The sequence below is a fragment of the Hyalella azteca genome, unplaced genomic scaffold (genome assembly GCF_000764305.2).
Source record: "Hyalella azteca isolate HAZT.00-mixed unplaced genomic scaffold, Hazt_2.0.2 contig6145, whole genome shotgun sequence".
Taxonomy (NCBI): Eukaryota; Metazoa; Arthropoda; class Malacostraca; order Amphipoda; family Hyalellidae; genus Hyalella; species Hyalella azteca.
In genome coordinates this window covers 286,577-313,175 of record NW_025936313.1, presented here as the reverse complement: position 1 = coordinate 313,175, position 26,599 = coordinate 286,577, and the positions used below count along the sequence as shown (strand labels likewise).

The window sequence follows — 26,599 nt, the reverse complement described above, 5'->3', positions numbered from 1 at the left end:
CCGCGATGTTGATGACTCCTATAGTGATGTGAAGCAAAAGCTGTGTGAATGGTATGATGATTTGAAAGAAGTAAGAAGTGAGAAATGCAAGATCAATTTTTCTGAGGCACGATATCAGCGCGGTGAATCCATGTACCTTTTTTGTGGTAGACTTGAGCGGCTTTTTAAACTTGCGTATCCGAAGAAGAAAGTCCAGTCGAGTAAAAGACTGATAGAAAAATGTGTTCACGCTGCGCCGAAAGACTTTCGAACTATGTTGAAAGCCCATATTAGGTCACAGAAAATACGCAATGAAGTTTGCACGTGGAAGTCAGTTCAGAAATGTGCTAGTTTGTTTGACGTTGAGACGGAGAAGGAAAAAGGACAGAAGAACGACAGTGACGAGATTGGAGACAATATTGTTAATGTACATCATCCACTAAATAAAAGAGATGTTAGTATCCAGCATTGTTCATCGGAAGCAAATTTAGTTCCTGGAAAGCCTTTTGTGAGAAAACCGCGAGTGTATGCAGAGGCGAGTGCTCGTTTTCAGAATTCGGTAAGACCACACTTGGGGTCTGTGACCGGTGATTTAGTGTGTCGGCATTGTGGAAGACGGGGTTATCTTATTAGCAACTGTAGAAAACGTCTAAACCAATGTTTTGCTTGTGGTTCTAGAGACCATTTCCTACATCAGTGCCCGAATTATCGACGTAATTATGACGTCACCAACCGACCACAGCAGTCAGCGCCTCAGTTCCTTCATCAGCGATCTGCACATGAACAGCGGGATCGCAGCGCATTCGCGAATTCCCGTGTACCGACTTTAAACGGTCCAGCTCCGGCTCAAATGAGGTAAAGCAAGAGCAATTGCAACATAGAGCCTCATCAGAATTTTTGCGAAATAGATACAACGGTTTAGTTGATGAATTAGATGACGGCGATGCACCGTGCCAGCTTGATCACCCAGTCGTTGTGGATGAGCCGCGACGTTATGAAGAACCTCCCAGTGAGCCGCGACGTTGTGAAGCCGCCCGCGACGCCATTTCCTATGAGCCGCCCAATGAATGTCGTAAGGCTGCTACAGGCTCTAAATGTGGTTCAGGCGAGTCAATTGATCCGTTAGGTATGATTTCGTGTTTACAGCCTGCTAATTTAATGTGTTTGCCTTTAAGTGTTGAAGATGTTAAGGTTAATGTTCTTATTGATAGTAGAGCGGCAATGAATATGTGCAAATCCCATGTATAAGTTAAGAGTAAAGTTCCTCTCATTAACAGTAACCCTGTTATGATTAAAGGTCTTGGAAGTGCGCAAACCGCTTCTATTGGTCGCGCCACAATACCACTTAAATTTTACGGAATTGTTTTAAATGTCCCAATGATTGTAATGAATGACGATTCTATTGCTTATGACATGATTTTAGGATATCCTTTTTTACGAGAAGAAAAGATTTCTGTAGACATGTGTAAACGTAAGATTAGTAAAATTATGAACGATAATTCAAGAATGGATGTTTATGTAACGGTGTCAAATGAGGTGTCTGTGGTTGTTGTGGAGAATATGCCAGTGTATGCCTCTGCTAATGTTGAGATTTCCAAGGCGGGAGTGGCAGTTCCCATTCATGCCGATTTAGATTGCCTGATAAAAGATAGTAAACAACTATTTTATTTTGAAGGTAGAGTTCAGGCAGGTAGTCAAAGTGTTGATGGTATTATTTCAGGTGAGTTAGATGCCCCAGCAGTAATTTGTGCTACTTCCAATCATAGGAAGAGGATTTCCAAGGGCATGTATCTTGGTAGGGTTTCGACTTTAGTTGAGTTAGAGGGTACGGAAGAAAGTGTTAGTTGGACTCTTGATAAGGTTAGAGAGGAGATAGTTCTATCAGATTCACTTCAGGAGTGCGAGAAGATGGTTGTTTATAAAATGTTGCACGCTACACAAGGTGTTTTAAGTAAATGGTGAGGATGATATAGGTAAAGCAATAGTAACTCCGCATAGAATAGAACTGACCGAGCATACCCCAATATGGCTACGACCTAGGACTTTTTCAGAACCGATAAATCGAGAGATAGATAGGCAATGTAAAGAACTGCTGTCGTTAGACATCATTGAGTACAGCGACTCTGATTGGTCTGCTGCAGTTGTGCCAGTGCGTAAACCGAATGGCGAGTTGCGAATGTGTCTAGATTATCGTCAATTAAATAAAGTCACTAAGCAAGAGAAATTCCCGATGCCGAATCTTTCAGAGTCCATATACAAGGGTTATAATACTCGTTTCTTTACTAAATTTGACTTAGTTCGGGGATATTATCAGGTACCAATTCATGAGGATAGTAGAAAATTTACAGCCTTTAGCACTCCCCATAATCACTTTCAATTTAAGCGTTTATCCTTTGGTTTGCAGAATAGTGCAATAGCGTTTCAAAAAACAATGCAACAGGTTTTAGCTGAATTTTGTTTTCGGAATGTAATAATCTATATAGACGATATTTTAATCATGACAGAAACTTTTGATGAACACGTGAGCCTTGTTGAGAGGGTGCTTATGACTTTGAAAAAGAATGGGATTAAAATTAAAGTTAGCAAGTGTGAATTTTTTAGGGAGTCAGTTATGTTTTTAGGTCATGTGATTAATAGAGATGGGATTAAGAAATCGCCAAAATTTTTAGATAAGATTTTGAATTACCCTAAACCTAAGACAGTTACAGAATTAAGGCAGTTCCTAGGCTTGGTTAATTTTCAGCGTAAGTTCATAGAGCAATGTTCCGTAGTGGCGAAGCCTCTTACTGATTTAACAGGTGGACCTGAGAAACAGGTGCTGGAATGGACGCCAGAAATGGATAATGCCTTTGAATCTTTGAAAGAAGCCTTACTGAAAGATGTTGCCTTAAATTTCCCCGACTATTCTGATGGTGTAGAGAAGCTTGAACTTTTCGTAGATGCTTCTAGCCTTGGAGCGGGTGCATGCTTGATGCAAAGGCAAAATAACATTTATAAAACCATAGCTTATTCGTCCATGACATTTGACGCAGCGCAGAGAAGGTATTCAACCATTGAACGGGAATTAACGGCAATCAGGTGGGGTATTAAGACATTCAGATCTTTTTTATTTGGTGTTTCATTCGTTCTTTTTACCGACCACAAACCACTTCTGTTTTTACACAATATGGTTCGAGAAAACTCGCGTCTTATGAGGACTCTTAATGAACTAGCGGAATTTGATTTTATTATACGGTATAGGCCTGGTAAGCATAATGAAGCTGCCGATGCTATGTCGAGAATTATGAAGGTGACAGACGAACAGGAAGAGAATATAAGCGATGAATGTGAGTTGCCTGATGGTTTACATGTGTCCAAGCAGATTGAAGGAGGAGGCAATTCCTTGTTTGAGTCGCTGCTTGTGTGTTTGAAGGATGTTGAGGACAGGTTAACTGTCAAGGTACCAACTACGACACTTGAACTCAGAGTGAAATTAGTGGAATTTTGGGAAAATAATCCTAAGCAATTTAACGTCAAACTCAACAGCGAGTTGAAGAGAAGTTTGAATGTAATGAAGCGCTCTGGGCAGTTGCCTAGGGTAGAAATAATTTTAGTTGCTTGTTCTCTTTTTAATGTTGAAGTCCATGTTCATTATGGTGCTCAGTGGCCCATAGTTTATAAAACTGTCCCGGATGTGATGTTGCCCGTGCTACATTTACAGTGTAAAGCTGGAATTCATTTTAATCCTGTGCATGACCGAAAACAAAGATATCAAGTTTCAGAAATAGGAGATAAAAATGTCAATTATTGTTTCGTAAATGATGTCGTTGTTGATACAGGTGTGGCGACCAAGCCCGATAATAAACGTATGTCCGTAGACTGCAAGGTGAACCGATCAAGTGTACAAGCTACATGTAGGGTGGCCGCCGAGGGTGTCGAGTTTTGTGCTTTGGTTGACACTGGCGCCCAAGTTAGCTTGATTAGTGAGGATACAGTAAAATTGTTGCTAGAAAATAACCGATCGTTGAACATCACCAAGTTGGATGGTAAATTACTAACAGGATTAGGTGGAGTAACGACTAATGTGCTAGGATATGTGGAACTAAAAATTGACGATTTCCGATAAAAATTTTCCTCATGCAGTACCATTTGCGATTGTAAAGAGCTCAGAATTGCCGTATTGTTGTATTTTAGGATCTAATTTCTTAATTTTAAATAAGGTGACTGTTGATTTCAGGACATTTTGCTTAAGTGTTAGAACCGATTTGACTTCATTTGATGTAGATTGTAAACAAATAGTAGATCCAATTTCATGTTCTCGATGTATTCATGCGATGACAGTGTGTTTTGCTTGTGTTTTGCTTGTGTTTTAGACTCAAGGTCTGATATTTCTGATTCAGATGACCTGTCAGAGACCGATTCATACATCGAGGGTGTGCCATTTTTTTCGGGCAGTTCGACAACTAGATTGATAGCTATGCAGAATGAAGATAGGGTAATATCTTATCTTAAAGGCAAGATAGTTGAACAAATACCGTATAGATTATGTGAAGGAAATGAGCTTAGAATTTTTCAGAGCGCATGGCGTAAATTTCGAGTCGCTTCTGATTTGCTTCTGTACGACAGAGGTGTGGATTCTATTCCGGTTGTTCCCTTCGAGTTTCTTGTAGAGTTTCTATTGAATTTGCACACAAAGATGGCGCACATTGGCAAGCATAAATTGTTAAACTTAGTTTTGGATAAATTTTACCACCCATTAATGAAGAAAATAGTTCGTGATATTACTCGTACGTGCAAGCATTGCCAGTTATTTAAAGTTTCATCCCAATTGAAGACTCCTCCTACTATTAAAATAGTTGCTAATTCTCCATTTGATTTGGTTGCAATTGATGTCATGTTATTTCCAAAATCATCGTCTGGTCATGTCGCAATTTTAGTGTGTGTAGACCATTTATCGAAGTTCCTTTACGCTGTACCCATGAAAGATAAGAAGGCAACGGCTGTTTGTGCTGCGATGACTAATCTAGTTTTTCCGGCTATGGTAAAGGTGCCGAATCGGATACTGAGTGATAATGGTCCAGAGTTTCGGTCCTTAGAATTTGAACGCATGTTGTCGGAAAGGAATATTGTCCATGTGTTTTCAACTAGATTCAGATCGCAAAGTAATGGATTGGTTGAGCGATCGAACAGAACTATTGCGGAATTGGTGAAGGGAATTGTTAATGAAAACCCTATCTCCTGGAACGTTGCTTTACCGAAAGCGGTAGTAGTTTATAATAATACATGGCATGTATCTTTGAAAATGACTCCGTCAGAGTTTATTATGTCAAAAGCTCATAATTGTAATAGCGATTTTCCTGTAAATGCAGACCCGGTGACTAACTGGAAAGATGCTCATCCGAAATTTGAATCATTTCCATTAAATCAGAAAGTCGTTCTTAAAATTCAAAGGATAGGTAATCAACTGCAGTATAAATTACAGCAGAAATTCTTAGGACCATATGTTGTTACAAAAATTCAGAGTAATGGCGTTACATACGAGATTTCGGATGGTGAAACTACTGTGAAGGCACATCATAAGCAATTAAAACCCTGGTTTGATCCGCCTAAATATTTACTTGACTTGGATGTCTCGAAAACCGCAAATATTGTTCCGGTTTGTGATGTCGATGTGGATAGTAGCGAAGATGAACAATGCTCTAATGTACGGGTAGATTGTATATCGTCTACGGATGGCGAAACAGAATGCGATAATCTTGATGTTGCCTATTGTGTACGATAATTTAGGGCAAATGTCTGAAATTGTATCTTATAAGTCTATTTTTAATCGTAGGAATGTGCTAGAGTTTAAATTGCTTGAAGATAAATATTCTTATGTTTTACTTTCTACTCAGCGAATAGATTTTAACGACGACCCGATTCTGGAACAAAGTGCTATAAATTGGAGTTTTGATGATGAGGATGCGGAAGTAATGTTGAACGGTAGACCTGTCGACAATCAATGTAAAGTATCATCTCCGATGTTCATGTTAGACAGGAATGTTTTAGATATGACTGACCGTTTCTCGTCTATTGGTGCTTGTGAGTCGCGACAGACTAATAGTTCATTGACCGGCGACTCTAGTTTCTTTTTATGGCTAGAACAATCATTGTCAGTGCAAGAAGAGCTTGTAGATAGGATTAGTACAGTGTCGCAAATCTTGAATGATGCGTGGGTGAAAGATGTTTCTGATGTATTGGCGTCGGAAGATGCAAGCGAAAGTGACACGCTATCTAATATTTTATCAAAAATGAGTAGTCATGTGAAAAGTGTTAGAGAGAATGTAACAAATTTTAGGTTGAACAAAGACACTTGGCAACGTAGAAGTCCGTTAGAATCAAAAGTGAACGATCTGGTTATCAACGAAGCATCTGATGTATTGTTGGAACTACCTACTGATGCGTCCTTGTATCGCAGGACTACACGTTCTCATGGTCCAGTGACCGAATATCCACGGGTACAACCAAGTACACTAGAGTATAAGATGTACACCCGACTGCGATGTTTAAAATAATTGGTACAAATTTATTAGAGCTTGATGTTTAGCATGATTTTTAGAAACGGAGTTCATTAATAAAAGAACTAGGGGAAATAATCCTGTTCATTTTGTATTGTAAATAGTGTATAGATATACGTGATTCTACACAAATGCTCTTGTAATGTGTTTTGATAAGTTTTTTTAAGTGCAATTGGGTATTGCACTTGGTGGGGGGTTATATGTAGAGGGCTAGGTTAATTATTAAGGATTAATAATGTGTATTATCTTGATGTATGGTTTATAGGAAAAGGATGTATTTTAATTAGGACTATAAAGTTGTAAGATTGTTTTAGAAAGAATCGTAGCTTTGCTGACTGGTGTCGTACGAACGGATTCATTCGGATTTTAGAGTGCGGACAGTAAGGATCCCTCTATTCGGCCTTTGATGTATGGTTTATAGGAAAAGGATGTATTTTAATTAGGATGTAAAAGTTGTAAGATTGTTTTAGAAAGAATCGTAGCTTTGTTGACTGGTGTCGTATACGAACGGATTCATTGGGATTTTAGAGAGCGGACAGTAAGGATCCCTCTATTCGGCCTGTATATATCTTGTTCCAGATTGTCTCTGCGCACTTTGTAACCTTGCCCAATTTTATATCTGTGTTGTGGTGTTGGATTTTAAGTATATCTTGACCAGAAAAGACTTTTATTCATTACAACAGTTCATGCGAACCTGGTGGTCTACAACAATATGAATCATTGGGTTATTTTAATGAGCCCCATGGCACCGTTGGCACTGCGATGGAGAGCCTCCAGAGGCCGCCCTCGCACCACCTTCTTCGAGAAGCAGCCCTTCGCCACGGACCGTACCGAGTTGTCAGGTAAGCCCAAGTCCGACATCTGAAAACATTATTTTCTGTTATTTTAATGTTCCCAAAAATACTGATTCACAATTATAATTACAATTACACAATTATAATTACAATCCACATCAGTGAGTAAATTAACTACTCGGAAAAATTAGCAAAATTTAAGTTCTTATTTGATCTCACGGAAGTGAAGAGTCCCAGGTCCAGTAAGGTGCCGTCGCTGCCTACGTCGTGGTCGGTGCTCGGGTACACGCATACGGCGGTGCCAGTGTACTGAGTCCCGCTGTTGTAACGAGTAAATTTATACGTTAAAACCTATCATTGAAGTTATGATGGGATTTTCATTGTTTTCATAGGTAACTTACTCATAAAATCTTCAGTGGAAACCTATACTTTTTTTACCCTCTCCCTCGTGTTAGGTGACTCCCGGATTGAGCGTAAGCTCAGTTATTCACCGCAGTTGTCGTAGGTGATATGCTAAAGGAAAATTCGAATATTATTTTAATTAAATTGTTAATTTATGAAGTATTATCGTTCTTAACGCTCTTGACATATTCAGATTACTAGCAACCAGCGCAAAAGATCTATTTTCTTACGTGAAGAACGTCCAGGGCGAACGTCCCGTGAGCACCAGCGATGAGCCATCCGCGTCCATGTAGTCCAGCGTGCCGGAATTTGTTTCACCCCAAAACTCGGAGCCGGTGAAGGTCTGGCCCTGATACAGCGTGAAGCTGTCGTCGTTGAGGCCGTAGGGACTTCCAGCATAGCGCAGCGATGACGTCTGACCAGCGGAAATATTTAGACAATTTTCTTGAAACCAACGGTGAGTGACGAATGTTGCGTTGAAGGTGATTTTTTCGCTATGATTACATAACGAAAAAAATGTATATCATATTATTTCACAAAAGCTGCTGATAACGTTCTCCAACACCGAAATTTCATTGCTAGCTGAAATTAATAACTTTATGTACGTAGGTTATGTCAATACTAATTCGTATTAAGTCATCGCACCACGTCAGCGTAGTCAAGTGGGAAGTTGCCGCAGTATTCGATACCGTGCATCCAGTACACCGCCCCAGGCGCCTGGTTGTACTGCACTTGTTCGTAGTAGAACCACCTGCCGACACGATAATAATTAGTTAGATTTTGGTGTTCTTCGCAGTTATCTGCGTACGATTTAATTGAATTGTGAATTACACAATTTGTACCTATTTATTATATAAGTCTACTTGTATAACAAATGAGATTTTAATTCGTAAAGTCTCAATTAACTTCTCAATTTAGAAAGAATAATTTATTTTTCAAAATATACAACAACATCCTGACGATGTGCTTCTGTTTTTTTTTCATAGAAATGGCAAACAGTTAGCCGCATAAAAAGCAGTTATTATCCGCACAAAAGACATCTCACTTCTTGTTATGAGTAATATTTTTTTATTCGCTACTGGACTTTTGTGTTGCTGAAAGTCATATGCGATATGCATGTTGATATCTCTGATGACAGAGCTCGTCAGGTGTTTATTTACAGATAAAAATGAACGGGAATTTCGCTCACGTTGTTATCGCACTGGACGAACACGCGGCTTTGGAGGGTATCGTGTATGAGCAACCTCTGATAACTGAATTTTTATAAACGTTACTTGACAGCCATTATAGCTCGTGCATTTTAATTCGTCTATTATGACGCATTTGAAATTAAAACGAATCTATTCTTTAATCAGAATTATCTTACGTTATCGGGCTATCTAGACAGAACATTACTGGGCCATTAACATTATTTTGTAGACTTTTAGTCACTAAAATCTTTCGCGGTACACATGCTGCTGGTGACGTTATCAAACATTGATACTCTCTATGACAGTTGTCATGCGCTGCTGGTGACGTTATCAGACATTGACACTCTCTATGACAGTTGTCATGCGCTGCTGGTAACGTTATCAAACATTGACACTCCTGTCTCTTATACACATCTAGATGTGTATAAGAGACAGGAGTATCCTCGGGTACAACCAAGAACACTAGAGTATAAGATGTATACCCGACTGTGATGTTTAGAATAATTAGTACAAATTTATTAGAGCTTGATGTTTAGCATGATTTTTAGAAGCGGAGTTCATTAATAAAAGAACTAGGGGAAATAATCCTGTTCATTTTGTATTGTAAATAGTGTAAAGATATACGTGATTCTACACAAATGCTCTTGTAATGTGTTTTGATAAGTTTTTTAAGTGCAATTGGGTATTGCACTTGGTGGGGGGCAATATGTAGAGGGCTAGGTTAATTATTAAGGATTAATGTGTATTATCTTGATGTATGGTTTATAGGAAAAGGATGTATTTTAATTAGGATGTAAAAGTTGTAAGATTGTTTTAGAAAGAATCGTAGCTTTGTTGACTGGTGTCGTATACGAACGGATTCATTCGGATTTTAGAGAGCGGACAGTAAGGATCCCTCTATTCGGCCTGTGTATATGCCGTGTTCCAGATGTCTTTGTAACCTGTCTCTTATACACATCTAGATGTGTATAAGAGACAGTTCTATGACAGTTGAAATGCGCTGCTGGTGACGTTATCAAACATTGACACTCCCTATGACAGTTGAAATGCGCTGCTGATGTATCGACAGATCCTCAATCGAACCTTTTCACACTCCATGACTGTTGACAAGCATTGCAGGTGACGATATCGATTAATTATGTACTCACACTCCAGTTTGACAAGCACTCCTAATAACGTTGTCGAAGCCATACGCTGCCAGATCAGGCACGTAGTCGAGGAAGTCAATGTAGTATTCGCTGCTGTCGAAGCCCGAGAAAACTCGAGTGAATCCGGGCCCCGGGATTTTCGGTCTCTCTATAGGCGGCATAAAAGATATTCATTATTTTAACTTTTCGGATAATTGTGCTAGCATTATTCAGAACAGCGCTGATGTTAACATTGACTTATGGGACTAATATATAATACTTTGACCTTGTTATAATGCGGATTTTTTAAAACAAATAACCATCTTTTATCTCTTTTTCTGAAACGAAGCAGCCACTGAAACGAAGCAGCAGTAAAATGATATTTTGCAATTTGCTCGTGAATTTGGCAAATTTTGCAATTTGCCAAATGTATCTAATGTAGCTATTATGATGTACGTGACAGTCAAGTGTTCATTATATAACCGTAGACTTTACATTATATAACGGTTTATAACCTATATTATATAACTGTATATTGAGTGGAATTGAAAATATATTACATTTGATCGCCATGAAACGTCGAAAGCACATATTCTTACTTATATATCTGGACTGCAATAAATGTACTGTGACCGTATCCTGATAGAATTACTATGTCCTACCAGTACTGCAACCATAAGTTGACAGAAGTAAAAAGTCCTACTATGTATATAGTCCTGCAAACATCGTGACAAAAGTAAAATGATTCCCACAGTTCTGCAACCGTATCGTGACAAAAAAAAAAATATCCCCCCAGTTCTGCAACCATATCGTGACAGAACTATAAAATTCCACCCTTTATTTAAATAAATTTAAAATATATAATGTAACTGCCTCTAACTTGAACAGCATTCGTTACTTAAACAAAAATATAACTGCATTAAATATCAATATAATAACATTAGTTGTGTCAGTTTTGAAAGTCATGACGGGTTTTTCTCTTCCTCTCAATTGTCAAAGCTTTGAGTGGAAAATGGCAAGAGTATACAAAATTCGTGATAGTGCAATATTCCCGCAAATGTCCGTGTTCTACGCATCACAAAAATGCCTCTAGTCGAATGACGATTGGTCAATTGAGCAATTGAAATTTTATGTTGGTACTCCCTCAAATATTTTTTTCAGCTCAGAATAAAAAATTGAATTCTTTCTATACAATATGAATCTTAGGCTGTTGAAAAGCTGCTGGTAATTCAAATCGATGAAAATAAGAATTTTAACATGTAAATAAGTCACTCGACTTTTCATGAAAATTTCTACAACTGACCTTTATTGCTGCCTTGCGAAGCCGAGCTCGCAGCTACAAGAGCCAAAACTAGTACAAAATTAGGCTTCATGTTGATGCACTTGTAACAAACACTGTTCAGTAACTCGTTAAGACAGTACATTGAAACTTGCTTTATAGATGTGATCGGAGGAACGACATGGGAGAGCCGTGACAGCTGCCGATGTCCCATGAAGCAAGAGGCTGGGAAAATGGACACAAGAATACCCACGCTTCAGATATGCAAGGAGGCAGCTACCCAGCTAGGAGTGTGACTCGTTCGGGGTCAGAAAAGATTTAAAAACCGTATGAAAATGATATCAGGGGCCCAATTGCACGTTTTTATTATGTTGTGGTATGCAAGAAATATTTTAATATATATTTATAATGCAATTGTTTTTATAATGTGTGCAATGAATAGTTTATCGTGCGCATAAAGATAGATACTGGGTGGTAGGAGTATGTTCGAAGAAATAGTTGCGTTTAAAACAAAACTTTAGTAAAACAGATTTATACGTCTATTATATCTTACTAGTACACTTGAACAAATTTCAAATTTTTATGCATGATAAAACGTGAATGCAAAAATGTGTTGTTCAGCCCTTATTTTCCTGTTTTACGGTCGGCATACGCGAGAAGTTGCTTGATGGCGATCTCTGACTTATTATGTGCAATTATTTAATCTCAAACTCAAGAATTTAGATTGATAAACACGCGTATCTGATGACGTTATCGAGTATTTAATTATATAAGCAGTTCGAGGACCGCTGCTCGTAAAGTTATTGAACATTTGAGTTCCCATGAGCAGTTCGAGACTCGATGCTGATGAAGTTATAGAACATTCGAGTTCATATAAGCAGTTTTAGACTCGCTGCTGATGACGTTATAGAACATTCGAGTTCATATAAGCAGTTTGAGACTCGCTGCTGATGACGTTATAGAACATTCGAGTTCATATAAGCAGTTTGAGACTTGCTGCTGATGACTTTATAGAACATTCGAGTTCATATAAGCAGTGGTGGGCACAGCTAACCTAAAAGTTAGCTTCGATAACCGCTAATCCGCCAACTGAAAAGTTAGCTTCGATAACGCTAAACCGATAAATCACCAAAAAATGTAGCGGAATTTGCCGCTAACCGCTAACTTTTAATATATAAATTTAGATTTCGTTTAATTTTTTTTTGGGGGGGAGGAACTCTGAAAAACAGGCCTAGAGAGCTGAACTTTCAGCCATGAAAAGGAGCTTTCCAAAAAGATGTAGCATGCTAAGATCAGATGATGATCAGGATGTACGTAACATAAATAATTAAATGAACAAATGAAATTAGGCAGTAGTTGACATTCAACATACAGTTTATTAAACGAATAAAAAATATTAAGGTTACACCAGGGTTACACACTCCTTTTACTTCGGCTTGCTCTTCGCCTTCATCTCCTCGAGGTGATGATTGTTGCCCTTCATGAACATCAGCCTCTCAAAGTTGGCATCTGACAGGGTGGCTCTCTTGGCACTCAAGATGTCCTTGCCTATGGAAAACAGGCGCTCAGCTGCAGCACTGGATGGGATGGCTGTGTTGTACTTAACGAAAAGGTTCATCAACACCTGCTCGCCCAAGAAGGCAACGTCAGTCAATTCCTCCTTCGAGCTGCTTCCCAGTCAGGTCTTCACCAAATTCTGTGCCTTGGACTTCAGTGACCCGTGGCTCCTCCTGCACCCCATGGGCTGAGAAATGCTGCTGAAGAAGTCATCTCCCCCATCCTCGTCATTGCTGGTGGTGCTGCTGCCCTCCTCAACGGTCTCCCTCAGGGCTGTCTCCACGGCGGCCTCCATGGCCTTCTGTACCCTGCTGAGATGGCTATGGTTATGCTTTTCCAGCCAGAACAGGCGAAACTTAGGGTGGAAGGCCGCTGCCAGCTGGCACTCCTTGTCTTCTAGGAGGGGCCCAGACCTTTTCGTGATGCCTGCCAGCATTGCGTCCACCAGAGGACTGCAGTATAGGTGTGGGCGTGGCACATGGCTTACGATATTTAGCATTAAATCAGAGATTTTTAAACATTTTTAGCGGACTTCCAGTTAACGGAACTAAATTTAGCGGAAGCTAATTGGTCCGCTAAAGGTTTTCAAAGTTAGCTGAACAGCTAATCCGATAAGGAAAAAGTTAGCTTCGCTAATTAGCGGTTAGCGGATTAGCGGAACTGTGCCCACCACTGCATATAAGCAGGTTGAAACTCGAGGTTGATGACGTTATAGAACATTCGAGTTCATATAAGCAGTTTGAGACTCGCTGCTGATGACGTTATAGAACATTCGAGTTCATATAGGCAATTTGAGACTCACTGCTGACGACGTTATACAACATTCATATAAGCAGTTTGAGACTCGCTGCTAATGACGTTATAGAACATTCGAGTTCATATAAGCAGTTCGAGAATCGCTGCTGATGACGTTGAGACGGGTCGATGATTACTTTATCGATCATAAATGTCCAAAGAGTCAGTAAGCACACCCTCAATCCGTAGTCGAGGAAGTCAACATAAAATTCGCTGATGTCGAAGCCCGAACACAAACGAGCGATCCCGTAGCTCGATCGAAATTGATCCCGATTTCGGTGAATATGTGTTCCAGACAAATTGAGCTTATGGAGCTCATAAACTATTCGTTCAAATCGTTCTTGACTTGTTCGTTGGACAATTTTAATACTTAAAGTAATTTATAACAAGGAAAGAGCTTCTCAGGTAGATAAATGATAGTTATTTCATACGGGGGAACTAAGCAAAGGAAATGTTACAATTTGTGAGCATCTTCACTGTGTCACGAAGATCTGCAAGTTTAACATTGTTGACCGTGTATTTAGCTGCTGAAGAATGAATGTGATCCGATGGTCAATTGCGTATTACTCAATCCATAGACTTATTCCTGTCGACCAATGTCTTGTCATTTGAAAATTTATTCATTTAGGATGCCTCAAATACTTTAAGGTGTTTCTCCCCGAAAATGTGAACTAATTGTTAACATGAATTTAATAAAAGTCTTTAATAAAGTAAAATTTATTCGCTCAATGCCCCAACTAAAAGTTGTCTTCAATAAAAGCCAAACCTCTCAAATGATCACAAATTTTTCTCGTGTATCAACATGAATTTGACAAACATATCTTATATTAGTTTTCCCTCAAAATATTTTCTGCAATATTCAAACGCAGAAAGTTTTCAATTTGAATTAAACTTATTAATATCGCAATTTGATCACGTTAAGTCGTCAATTCATTCAGTTTGTATTGTGTTCGATGAGCAGGTTAATGCAAATAAAGATCAGAGCGATGATATCGTTTTTGGCACCATTCATCATAATTGTAAAAATCTGCTTGTTTAATTCTAATATCCTGGTATTTTTGGTTAAATTGATTAAGGATTTAATCGAAAATTTGTTGTATTTGAGTTAAACTCTTTGTCTAAGCCCTAAGGCTACACTAACCTTAGACTACGCATTTTTATCTAAACTAAAGGCATGGAGTATGTGCCAATGCTTCGTACATATATACAAGCTGCGGGTACTTCATAGTTTGCTCATATGACCTCTAATGTAGATTTTAAGCTCAAGATAAGCTATACACAATACATAAAATAGCTAATCGAATATTAAGAAGAAAATTTATTCCATTGATGAGCTCAAGCACACCCCCAGATCGAAACCAGAGGGTACACGATTTTCTGGGACCAAAAAGGTCTCTAGCACAGTGCATGGTTAAAGTTCAGAGTACCAAGATTGGAGCAGAGAGGTGCGGGTTCGATCCCAGCTCTGTGCGTTAGTTTCTGGTCATAATCGGCAAGGAGGCCGGGCGGTTAAGCGCAGCAAAATTGTAGCAGTGAGTTGCGAGTTCGAGACCGCAAAATGCTGCGAATGTTCTGCGATGTTAAGAATCGCCTGAATCGGCGACAGGCCTACGGCCTATTAAACGCTGAAACCGTTATATTATTATTATTATAGCAGTTCTTTCGCGTCGCGGCTCGACCTATGAAGGAAGGCGCATAAGTTCTCACCTGTACGTGATTTTATTAGCCGTGAGTTTCTGTACGTGAATACGTGTCGCTGATATTTATTATGCAGGCGCTCCTCGCAATTCCCGGTGAAAAATTGTTATGTAAACCCAGGAGGCCAAGAGTAGATTTGTGACAGTGCAGCGAGCAAGATTGATCATACAACAACACGAGGCTAATAGATTCGTCTACTAAGCGCTCTCAGTTCAAATTCAACAGATATAATACTTATTACAGCGTTGGAACACAAAAACAAAAACGCTTATAAGCAGTTTGAGCAACATAACAGCATTATAAGCAACAAAAACAGCGTTGGAACACATCCATGCGACAACATTTCTTCTCGCTTCGAGTCACCGACATGTGGAACAGCCTCCCTGATAGCATCGTTGAAGCTCCGAGTATGAACATCTTCAAAAACAGACTAGACGAAGCTATGCAGGAGCATATGTTCAGTCTTAAAATGCCTAGCAAATTACGGAGCAGGCAATAAGTCCAGCAGCTATCTCAATCAATCGTCAGTTATGGAAAGATCGGGTTCCAAAGGCCGGATCCCTTGTGAATCAAGTCACGAAAAGTTCAAGAATCGGCAACAGGCCATGGGCCTATGTCTTCAACGCCGACACTTCTATTCTATTCTATTACAAATAATGTAAGTGCCAACATCGATAGATCAATTTTTCGGGCACTTGGTGCCATTGGTAGTTCCACGACTAGTTAAGGTGAACTAATTTTTATTGGCTATCTATAAATGATAGAATCAGCTAACTGAAATTGAAGATATTTTCAAACTAGAGACAGATAGCTTAAATGTTTTTTTTTCTGGGATGATATGTATTTCGATTTTTCTCTTGACAAATGCTTTTTATGCCATTAGCGACTAATTTTCATGCGAGTGCAAAACACCAGATTTCAACCATTACACATTGCTAAAACGTATTCATTGGAAAAAAATTGACAGGCGACACGCACCTAGTCGTGGTGCAGCATGAACTAAAAAATAATAATATATGTCCTGTTGGACGAATGAGCTTCATATAAAAAATTCAGTCAGAAAAGTAATATATTAGTACAGCTAGATGTCGAAAGGTCAAACTTATAAATAATACAAATTATATATCATGCGCTTGTGCTAGGTTTCCGGCACAAAGAAAACCGGAAAGTCTCTATCTATATGCGAGTCCTGCGCGGTTGATTCAAAATCTGAATCGTAGTCCTACTTCCATTTGGTGCGCAGAACTGGCCAAAGTAAAGTTACCAGGTAAGCCTCTTAGCCTCTATGCGAATAATTATTCCTGATTTATTATTTTAACTAAACAGGGTGTTTGAAATACATCTGGTTTTAATTATTCTAGTGTAGTTTTCAAATCCAAATAACTAAAAATTTGAATGTTGCACCGCAAATTACAATCTCGGTCTAGACGCTAGCATTTATGTGAGCTTATTTCCCATTCCTCTAGTTCCGACTTCCGAACATTCGCATTGGTCACCGAAGCCCGAATATTAAAGTCTGGAACCATCCAGAACTCTCTTGAACTCATTTTTTAACAAGCGTTCAGGCAGTTCTGCACCGGCTTCATTTCCAAGTGGTACTTTGTGCTGTGCAGTCGAAAGTTTTTCTTTATAAAAAGTTTATTCCATCAAAAAGATCCAATTTGGAAAAGTTTGATTCGTCAGCTATTATCCATCACATTTGTTTTTGTGAAGTAAGTAAATTATTTAGCCATGAATTTCTCTCATATTTTTAAAGAAAAAATGTTCACCTTTTTGATTTCGGAAAATCTTTTATTCTAAAAGCACCTTTAGGCTTTAGCCCCTAGGAGGCTAGGTGCTAGCTGCTCTGCTGCTAGGACTAGCCTACTAGCACTAGGATATGTCGAAATGAGAAAGAATCTAAAGAATGCTGTTTCTTAAATTTGAGATTAATCTAGTTATCTAGTAGCAATGTAGCATGATGATTTGCTCAATTATATGCTGATTTCTTTCACCTGAGTCCTGACTCAGTTTCCACTCTCGTCTCTCCTGACTCCTGAGACCAGTCATCAGTGAGATGTTGGAAAATGGAAAGACTGGTTTCATGTTAGCCCTATTACAATCTACCTAATTTTAATTTATCTACTTAATTATATTCTTTTCCTTCTGCTTCTGAATTCCTTCCTATTTGAAAATCATTGTAGTTTGAAAATAGGCAAATAGATAGCTCTAAAACTAGGCAAATATATAGCTCTAATGAGTCTAATCTAAAATCTTAATCCATGTGCCATGAATTATATGTAAAATGGTAAACTGCCATCCAATCAAGTTTATTGGGCAGAATTTTCTAAAAATTTAGGAGTCATATAGGGTAAACACACCATATTCCAACACTTTGGGGCTTAGGCTATTGACGTAGCAAGAAATGAATGACAATAAAAAGAACACCTTATGCGCAACTTGAGTTCTGATTGCTTTACGTCACTCAAAACAAAACACACTATGCGCCAGCAATAATGAAATGTCAAATTCCAACGCTGTGTGTGACTAAATTTGGCATATTGTGACTGTGAGAGTGAGACTAATTCAGACGTCACTAAAATGCGCGGTGTGATGTCCGATTTGTCCGTAGACTTGCGGACAGAGCACTTCAAAACCGTAATTCGTGATTCCAATGCCCTGTGTGAGCTGTATCGGAATACGACACAGCTCGGAATGAGCTGTGTGTGTCTAATTCCAAGCTGTATTGGAATTAGTTTTGATGTGTCTAAAACTGTCTCTTAACTTAATCATCTATTAATTCATTTACCACTTGAAATCAGAAAATACAAATATACTTAAAGGATTCCCAATATATTTACAGACTTATTTAAAAGTTTCAAACCATAATATTCTTTCTACACTAACAGTTTATCACTATTTGGTAGAGCAAGCTCAGCAAGGTCAACTATCAACTTTGACACCTTTTTTTTCACTGGGTGATGTGGAGTTGTGGACTGTTGCTCTGAGGATCTTGATATTTTCCAGCCAAACTTAGTGTTTTGCGTATATCTGGCGCACAAAAGTATTATGTCACTATTTCAACCATCTACACATGCGTGGAGCTAAGACAAAGCTTAATATAAAGAAAAAAGTTGAGAAGTTTTGGAATTACCCACAATGTTGGAATATGGTGCATTTACTCTATATATAGATAGGTATTTAATTAAATTTTAAGTCATACATGCTGTCACTTTTTAATAAAAATTATGCAAAGGCCATAAGAATGGTTAAAATTAGGTGCAGAGGGTGCACCGTGCAAGCGGCGTCACCAAGACATGGTTTTTTAGCCCAAAGCTTTGCTGGCCATTTTCAAGATCTGTCGCCAGGGAATTTTTAATAAGAAAGTGCTGCAAGCAACTTTGATAGCATATCCTATACTATCCATGCACTGCAACACTTATGCTGTTATGCACAACACAACTGATTTCTGGATGGCGGACAAGCTTCACTGCATCCTGATCCTTCTGGCGTACCGGAAACCTTACTGTGTGCGCTTGCAGTCTTTTGGATTTCCAGTAATTTCAAAGTCATTTCTCATATGCAATAATTTCAATCCAAATGTGTCGGCAAGATCTTCAGAAGGCGTAAATTTTGCTGCCGATTTGTTGCTAAAGATCTTGCAATATTCATCTACTTTCTGCACATTGGAAGCATGCTAGCAGCAATGCAGCCTCTAGGAGGCACAGCCACATCTCCACTTCGCTAGGATGCAGAAAGTTGGTGAATATCTGAAAGTCTTTGGTGACCAGGTATTCAGCAGCAAAATTTGTGACTTATGAAGATCTTGCCAACACATTTGGATTGAAGTTATTGCAATTTAGATATTTGCAAATCATTGGCAGTGCTAACCATAATGAAATTCTAGGAAATGGTTTGTCATTTGGAATTTTAGATCCACCAGGACAGCTGAAGTGCTCCAGTGCTGCTCACTCATGGAGTGGAACAGCCACATGTTCCAATACAAGCAGGTGAGTAGCAGCAGCATCATGCTGGTCCCACGACAATAAAAATGGGACAAGCATGCTGCTGCTGCTGCTGCTGGCATGCTTGTATTGAAGTGCACGGCTGTCCTTCGCTACTCAATTACATAGGTACTTTCTGATTGGTCAGATGAGGCTGCAAAGCAAGATCCCCAATTCTGTATTGTCTACAGTTACGAGTGCTGCAATACCTGGGGTGTTGAAGATACACTCGTCAAAACTAGTTTTTGTGCTGACGATGCATCTTGGAGACTGCTGATGACTCATCTTGGAGACTGCTGACAACACATTGCAAAGACTGCCTGCAATGCATCTTGAAGACTGCTGGCAACACATCTTGGAGACTGCTGACAACACATTGCAAAGACTGCCTGCAATGCATCTTGAAGACTGCTGGCAACGCATCTTGGAGACTGCTGGCAACACATTGCAAAGACTGCCTGCAATGCATCTTGAAGACTACTGGCAACGCATCTTGGAGACTGCTGGCAAAGCATCTTGAAGACTGCTGGCAAAGCATCTTGAAGACTGCTGGCAAAGCATCTTGAAGACTGCTGGCAAAGCATCTTGAAGACTGCTGGCAAAGCATCTTGAAGACTGCTGGCAAAGCATCTTGAAGACTGCTGGCAAAGCATCTTGAAGCCTGCTGGCAAAGCAATTTGAAGCCTGCTGGCAAAGCATCTTGAAGCCTGCTGGCAAAGCATATTGAAGACTGCTGGCAAAGCATATTGAAGACTGCTGGCTAGGGATCTTGGTTTCTCTCAGCAAAGTTTTTGGTTTACAAATGCAAAAATTGGCAATGCCTTTACCAAATTCTGCACCCTGGCCACTGGCCAGCAGTATACTGTCAACCGGGGCTACTTGGGACGGGCAGGGTAACTTGGGACAGCCCTCCGACACGGCATAAAACTGTTTTAGTAGTAAAACTAATTGGAATATTGCAAAACTAAATATAGTGGTGTAAACGTCAATATTTTTCCAATCTATATAGTATAAAGGAAGTTCAAAAATACTACATTTACTAGCTTTGAAAAATTCCTGAAAAAATGGTGAAAAATGATATTTTGAAAAGTTACTTCTACTAAGGTCTGTAGTAAAAAAATATTTGCCGTATTAAAAAATTTAGCTTAGAAAAAAGTGGCAGACAAGTGTCAGCATGAAAACTTTATTTGTGAAATTTACATACCTCAATCAAAAAAAATGGCGGCCATTTCCGCACGGCGGGGCTACTTGGGACACCCCCCGGGGCTATTCGGGACACCCCCAAAAACGCGTTTACAGTAGAACTTCAGTTAGCAAAGGCTCCAGTTAAGAAAAAAATTGATAAAAAACTAAGAATATTGATTACATTTTGCTCGCTCAGTGAAAAAAATTTCACTTGTTGAAAAATTAGTGCATTATCGGTCATCACAAAATTGTGCATAGAATGTCATAGGTATATAGAATTGTGCACCAGGCATCATAGAATGAAGAGTAATTGACTTAAACTATGATTTATTTCTCCAAAACATACAATGGTTGTCACTAAAACATTCCTTTCTGTTTCAGGTGTGTTTTTCATGATCTTTTTTTATACTAAATTCACTTAACCCAATTAAAATGGTGTGAAATTACAAGCTGTCCTGTAAGCTTACAAATACAGAAAAAATGCTATAAGGCTGCTGATATGAAGCTTGCAGTGGACAAGGTTGTTGTAAATGCTCAATGGCATGTTCATGGATACGGTAATATTTCATCAATAATACGGTAATATCGTATCAATAATACGGTAAACGATAATTAATGTATATGGTAATATCATATCAATAAAGGAAAAACAAGTAAAAATCACAAAATGTCATTTATTCTACCTCTACATCATCTACAATAAAAGAGGAGGACTTGAGAGTACTGTTAGTAATGGATGAGTACACTCTGCATGCTTCAAAGGTTTAAAATTAAGTTTAATTCCAAGTGTCCTGAGTAGCCCCGTTCGACAGGGCTACTCGGGACACTCTTTTTTTGCTTCTGGCACCTTACGAATAGCATATGGAATTTTTTTTGAGAAGCCATGTGATAGCCCTTGCAAAGAGCTTTGAAATGAGCCTAAACTTGTTTATGAAATGTTTCATGGTAAGAAGTTATGAATGAAAAACATTTGAAATCATCCCGAGACCAGAGTAGCCCCAGTTGACGGTATGTCTTTTACGATCTTTTTTCTTCTAGTGAATTCATTTGACCCAATTAAAATGGTATGAAATTACATGCCTACCTGTAACCTTACAGATACAGAAGAAATGCTACCTATATGGCTGCTGATATGAAGTTTGCCGTGGACAAGGTTGTTGTAAATGCTCAATGACATGTTCATGGATATAGTAATATTTCAATGGAGGAAAAATAAGTGAAAACCACAGAAAATGTCATTTATTCTACAAAGAAAGAGGACTTCAGAGTAGTGCTAGTAATAGATGAGTACACTTTTCATGCTTCAAACGTTTTGAAATTGAGTTTTATTTCAAGTGCCCAAGATTACCCCATTCCCAGGGGTAATTTGGGACACTTTTATTTTGCATTTGGCACCTTACGAATAGCATATGGAATTTTTTTAGAGATGCCTTACGGTAGCCCTTGCAAAGAGCTTGAAAATGAGCCCAAACTTGTTTATGAAATGTTTTTTGGTAAGAAGTTATTACCAAAAAATGCTTTAAACCATCCCTTATTACTCCATTTGACAGTATCTCTTGGCAACAAAAAGAGTAACAAAACAATTTTGACAGCTTCTTCAAAGCTAAATTTACATTGGCTAATGATGCATGTAAGTCAAATTTAACTATATTGTGACAAGTTTTGGGGAATGCTCCAGATCTTATCTTGGTGTAAGGCACCTATTAGCAGAATTTTGAGCCTGGATGCTGCATCTCTTTGATTAGGGCTGGCATTGAAGTTAAAAGATCCCTCAAGGAAGGAAATGTGTGAAAGATAGTATTGCAGTAGCAAGGGATTTTGGTCTAATTTTGTTGAAACATATTTCCTCATGGAGTGTATAAACTGTTCATCATGAAAACTGGTTTACTTATGATAATTAAAAATGCTTGCATGAAATTGATTACTAAATCTTAGCATTTTGTAATTTAAAACCTTTCAATTAACCTATTTTTCTTCTCATTTTGCAGGCTAATTACATCTTGCCTCTTGGCTCTTGCTGAAGACAGTAACGTGTCAGAGGATTACACACCAGAGCGTATATTCAAGTGTGACGGTTCAAGCCATACATTAACTTTCTAAAATCTGTTATTGAACCATATATTTTATATTGGTTTAAAAGAAGAGATCTCTTCACTTCACTAACACACAATGGCATCTGGCTCCAGTTTTGTAAGTATCTATACCTAATGTTGATAGTTGAACTGTAATGTAATAACTGTGGCATGCAATATAAGTTCAGAATTGTTCTTAAGGCATTTACTACTCAAGTAAAATAGCTTGAGCCTCAAAAATATGATGGTACCTGTATGGTTTTTTTCATTACAAATTGTATAGATTTATTTCTTGCCTACTGGTAAAATTTGCATTTTATAAAACTTTACTAAAAAGTTCCTACATTTGTATGCTGTTTATACTTTTCTTTTATATCAGCCATCAATAGCACAGAAGTTGTCACTCCTCTGTGTCCAGTGCCATTCAATAAATATGTTTCAATATACGCTTGTCTAATGTATATTTTTTGCATTTTATTTTTGATAAAAAGTTACTTAGCTTGTCACAGGTTTGTAGAATCCTCTGCTTTTACTCTATTCATAAAACTTCTATGTTATTTTTACTCTATTCATAAAACTTCTATGTTATTTCTAGTTCAGGTTGTCATCTAATTAAATTTTAATCAGAAACAAATTGCATTGCAGCAAATAATGTATAATTTCAAATGTAGTTTTTGAGGATTTCATTTAATATCATGTAAATGCTAATGATGTCACGATTTAATAAATATGCTATCAACATCACAGCATCAATCCCATTCCTCTGCACAGTAATACACTATGACTTCATTTTGGTCTTTCAATAGTTGTTATTGTGCAATATGAATGTTTTGTGCTCATGTTAATGTATTTTATCTCTTAACATTTCAGTCTGGTGGAGACTTCAGACGCAAGTGGGACAGAGATCAATATGAAGAGCTTGCTAGGAAGCGGCTGCGTGTGGAGCAATGTGAAGCATTAGGCAAGTATTTCTAACAAATGCCTGTGAAAATACAATTAGGATTATTATTCCAGCATTTAACATTTTATTGATTTATATTTCATTTATACTTTATACTTCTTATTGAAATTTCTGAAGAATGTACCTGACTGGTATGCCTGAAATGTATCTTATAAAATACCTAATTTTATATCATTAATAACCTATCTAACTGGATTTTTTCTTCTTAAATTAACTTTCAAAGTAAAGAATCTGTATATACAAGTTTATAAAGTCAATTTCTTATGCTTTCAGGTTATGAAGCAAGAGGAGCCCCTGTAAAGCGTGAGACACTCAAGCAGCGAGACTACAACATTGACCTCAACTCCAGGCTTTGCAAGAGTCAGTTTATCACAAGAGCAACTCCAACATCTCAGTCTGCAGGGTAAGAATAACTTGTTTCAAGACGTCTTTATGGTCTCGCTTGTAACACGAACATGACATTGTTTTTTAGGAGACTATTTGTTGACTGATCAAAAAGTTTAAATATTTTTCAGATTCTTTATTGTTGAGTGATTATTTTGTGAATTTTTATGGCTACATTTAGCCATAAGGTGTTGAAATATATAATCTGCCTTTTTCTGTGCTGCGTGTGTTAACCCATTAATGCCGAGTGGTTCCATTTGGAACCAGCAGAGAAAAATGAATTCACAATAAAATTGTAAGATCAAATAAATATACCTGTGGATGCATAGGTTTGATACACATCATGTACATGTTCTGGCAAAGTTTGGTTCTGCCGCGCTGACTACTCTCTTTTCAGTTAACATTCACTAGAACCAGGTCATGGAACAGTCGTGGAAATTTTTTTCTAAATACCGGTACATACCCTGTATATATAGGTATATATTTTTCTTCATTCAACATCTCAATATTGTTTGTATAACTACGATGGATGCACACCATTCTACCTTCACCGTTAGCCTTTTTTCCAGATTAAATGCAGAATTCATCTGCATGGGCACTATTTATTCATAAAATTTATCAGGTGTGATTTTTCTATTCACAAATATATTTCGTTTGCACCTGTACATTAACACCTTTAGGCAATTCTAGATCGAAATTTTAAGAAAAAATTTCTCCTTTTCAGATATTACTGCAATGTATGTGACTGCGTCGTTAAAGAATCCATCAATTTCCTCGATCACATCAATGGCATAAAACGTAAGTTTATAGTCCATATTTTTCTCATTGTTTGAAAGGTCTCGTTTATTACTTGAAACTTTTAAACTGTTTTTACTGAATGAAAAAGATCCGTTTATTCACATATTTTTCTCATATAAAGTTCAGCAGTATGAAAAACATTTTTTTGCATACTAAAAATTAAATTTTTATCTAGGGAAATTCAGTTTAGGTATTTCTTGTGCTTATGCCAAAACTTGTTTTATTTGTTCCAGATCAGAGAAAGCTTGGAATGTCTATGGAAGTGGAGCGTTCCTCTCTGGACCAGGTCAAAAAACGTTTTGAAATGAATAAGAGAAAAATGGAAGAGAAGGAGCAGCAGTACGATGTAGAGCAGCGATTAAAGGAACTTGATCAAGAGGTGAGATGGCCTTACCTTGCATCTTGTGATGGTTTGAGTGACAGGCCTTACCTTGCATCTTGTGATTGTTTGAGTGACAGGCCTTACCTTGCATCTTGTGATGTTTGAGTGACAGGCCTTACCTTGCATCTTGTGATGGTTTGAGCGACAGGCCTTACCTTGCATCTTGTGATGTTTGAGTGACAGGCCTTACCTTGCATCTTGTGATGGTTTGAGTGACAGGCCTTACCTTGCATCTTGTGATTGTTTGAGCGACAGGCCTTACCTTGCATCTTGTGATTGTTTGAGCGACAGGCCTTACCTTGCATCTTGTGATTGTTTGAGTGACGCAAGAGATGTGAGAACAGTTCCACGTTTGCTAAAGTCTTGATTTGCTGTTTAGTATGCAAATTAAAATTGGTTCTGTTGTGTAATAGATATGCTTCTTCGCTTTTTTTTTACTTCATGCTTATTACTTTATTTTAATTTAACTTGAGCTTTGTAACAGGATGGTAAATCCTGTCCGTGTTGTAGACAGTTACGCATTTAGCAAGAGGAATTGTCATTATGCTGAGTTTAAATGGTTGATTTGATGAATTTTAAATGTCGATTGTTGAATACTTTCTTCTTTCAATAATCAAAACTTTATTTTCAAATGCTTACTGAAGACTTTTCACTCCCCCAGGACGAGCGGATGCGTGCGTACAGACGAGAAAAGAAGAAAGACAAGAAGCGCAAGGCCGCACCTGTTGAAGAGTCTGAAGTTGATCCTGAAATGGCCAATTTAATGGGATTCGGAGCTTTCGGATCTAGCAAAAAGTCTGGATTGTGTTCAATAATATGTACATAAAATAAGCGCTGTTTTTTATATAAATATATTCGTGTAAATTTCAATTGTTTCATATTTCTACCACCCTTTTCTTCAATTATCTTGGTTGTGATTCCGTCGAGCAAGAGCTTTTTAGATGTGCTGGTAGAAGTCCTTAACGAATAGATAAAATAATTTCGCTTAGATTTCATCATAAAAAATGTATATTCTTTACAGTTGTAGAAAAGGAGTTCCAATCGGAGACCAAATCTGCCCAGAAACGAATGAATTTTCATGATCACTTTGCATTAAGGTAGCTTCCAACTGTGCGAGTCCATCACATTATTGGCTTCAAGCCACACAAGGCAAAACATTTCCCTTAGATCAGACAAACCTGCCTCTAGTAGAGAAGCCGTGAATGATATGGCCCAGCATCGTCTGGCAAATTATGAAATAATATTACAACAACTTGACTAGGTGCGAAGGCAGCACTCGTCTCCCAACCAGCTGCCTGTATTCATCATCTGCATCGACTAAGCCACCGAACGATAGGCCAATCGTCGAAGGGCGATTGATCTTGGAGCTTTACTTTGTTATTTGAAACTTGACGTCAGGTTCTGTAAGCTAAAAGACTTGACGGAAGTCAAGTTCGATCAGCGGCCTGTTGGTGCTAGGCAGGTATCCTGCAACTCC

General features: G+C 38.2%; 2 protein-coding genes across 3 annotated transcripts; one reads left to right on the top strand and one right to left on the bottom strand.

Moving 5' to 3' along the window:
• Window positions 1–7,165: 7,165 nt before the first annotated feature.
• On the bottom strand, window positions 7,166–11,449 carry LOC108673189. Its single transcript, XM_018160977.2, has 6 exons — window positions 11,332–11,449; window positions 10,050–10,197; window positions 8,357–8,462; window positions 7,942–8,126; window positions 7,529–7,628; window positions 7,166–7,376 (listed from the first exon to the last, which is right to left on the bottom strand). The coding sequence occupies exons 1-6, from the start codon at window positions 11,399–11,401 to the stop codon at window positions 7,233–7,235; spliced, it is 753 nt and encodes a 250-aa protein (XP_018016466.1). The 5' UTR covers window positions 11,402–11,449; the 3' UTR covers window positions 7,166–7,232.
• Window positions 11,450–16,551: 5,102 nt separating this feature from the next.
• On the top strand, window positions 16,552–25,992 carry LOC108673191 (zinc finger matrin-type protein 2). Of its 2 annotated transcripts, none has more exons than XM_018160980.2 (7): window positions 16,552–16,624; window positions 22,514–22,715; window positions 23,468–23,558; window positions 23,832–23,961; window positions 24,667–24,740; window positions 24,974–25,119; window positions 25,784–25,992. In XM_018160980.2, the coding sequence occupies exons 2-7, from the start codon at window positions 22,695–22,697 to the stop codon at window positions 25,946–25,948; spliced, it is 627 nt and encodes a 208-aa protein (XP_018016469.1). In that variant the 5' UTR covers window positions 16,552–16,624; window positions 22,514–22,694; the 3' UTR covers window positions 25,949–25,992. The 2 variants fall into 2 exon arrangements, with proteins under 2 accessions (XP_018016469.1, XP_047736712.1); XM_047880756.1 differs by lacking the exon at window positions 16,552–16,624 and adding an exon at window positions 16,839–17,069.
• Window positions 25,993–26,599: the final 607 nt, after the last annotated feature.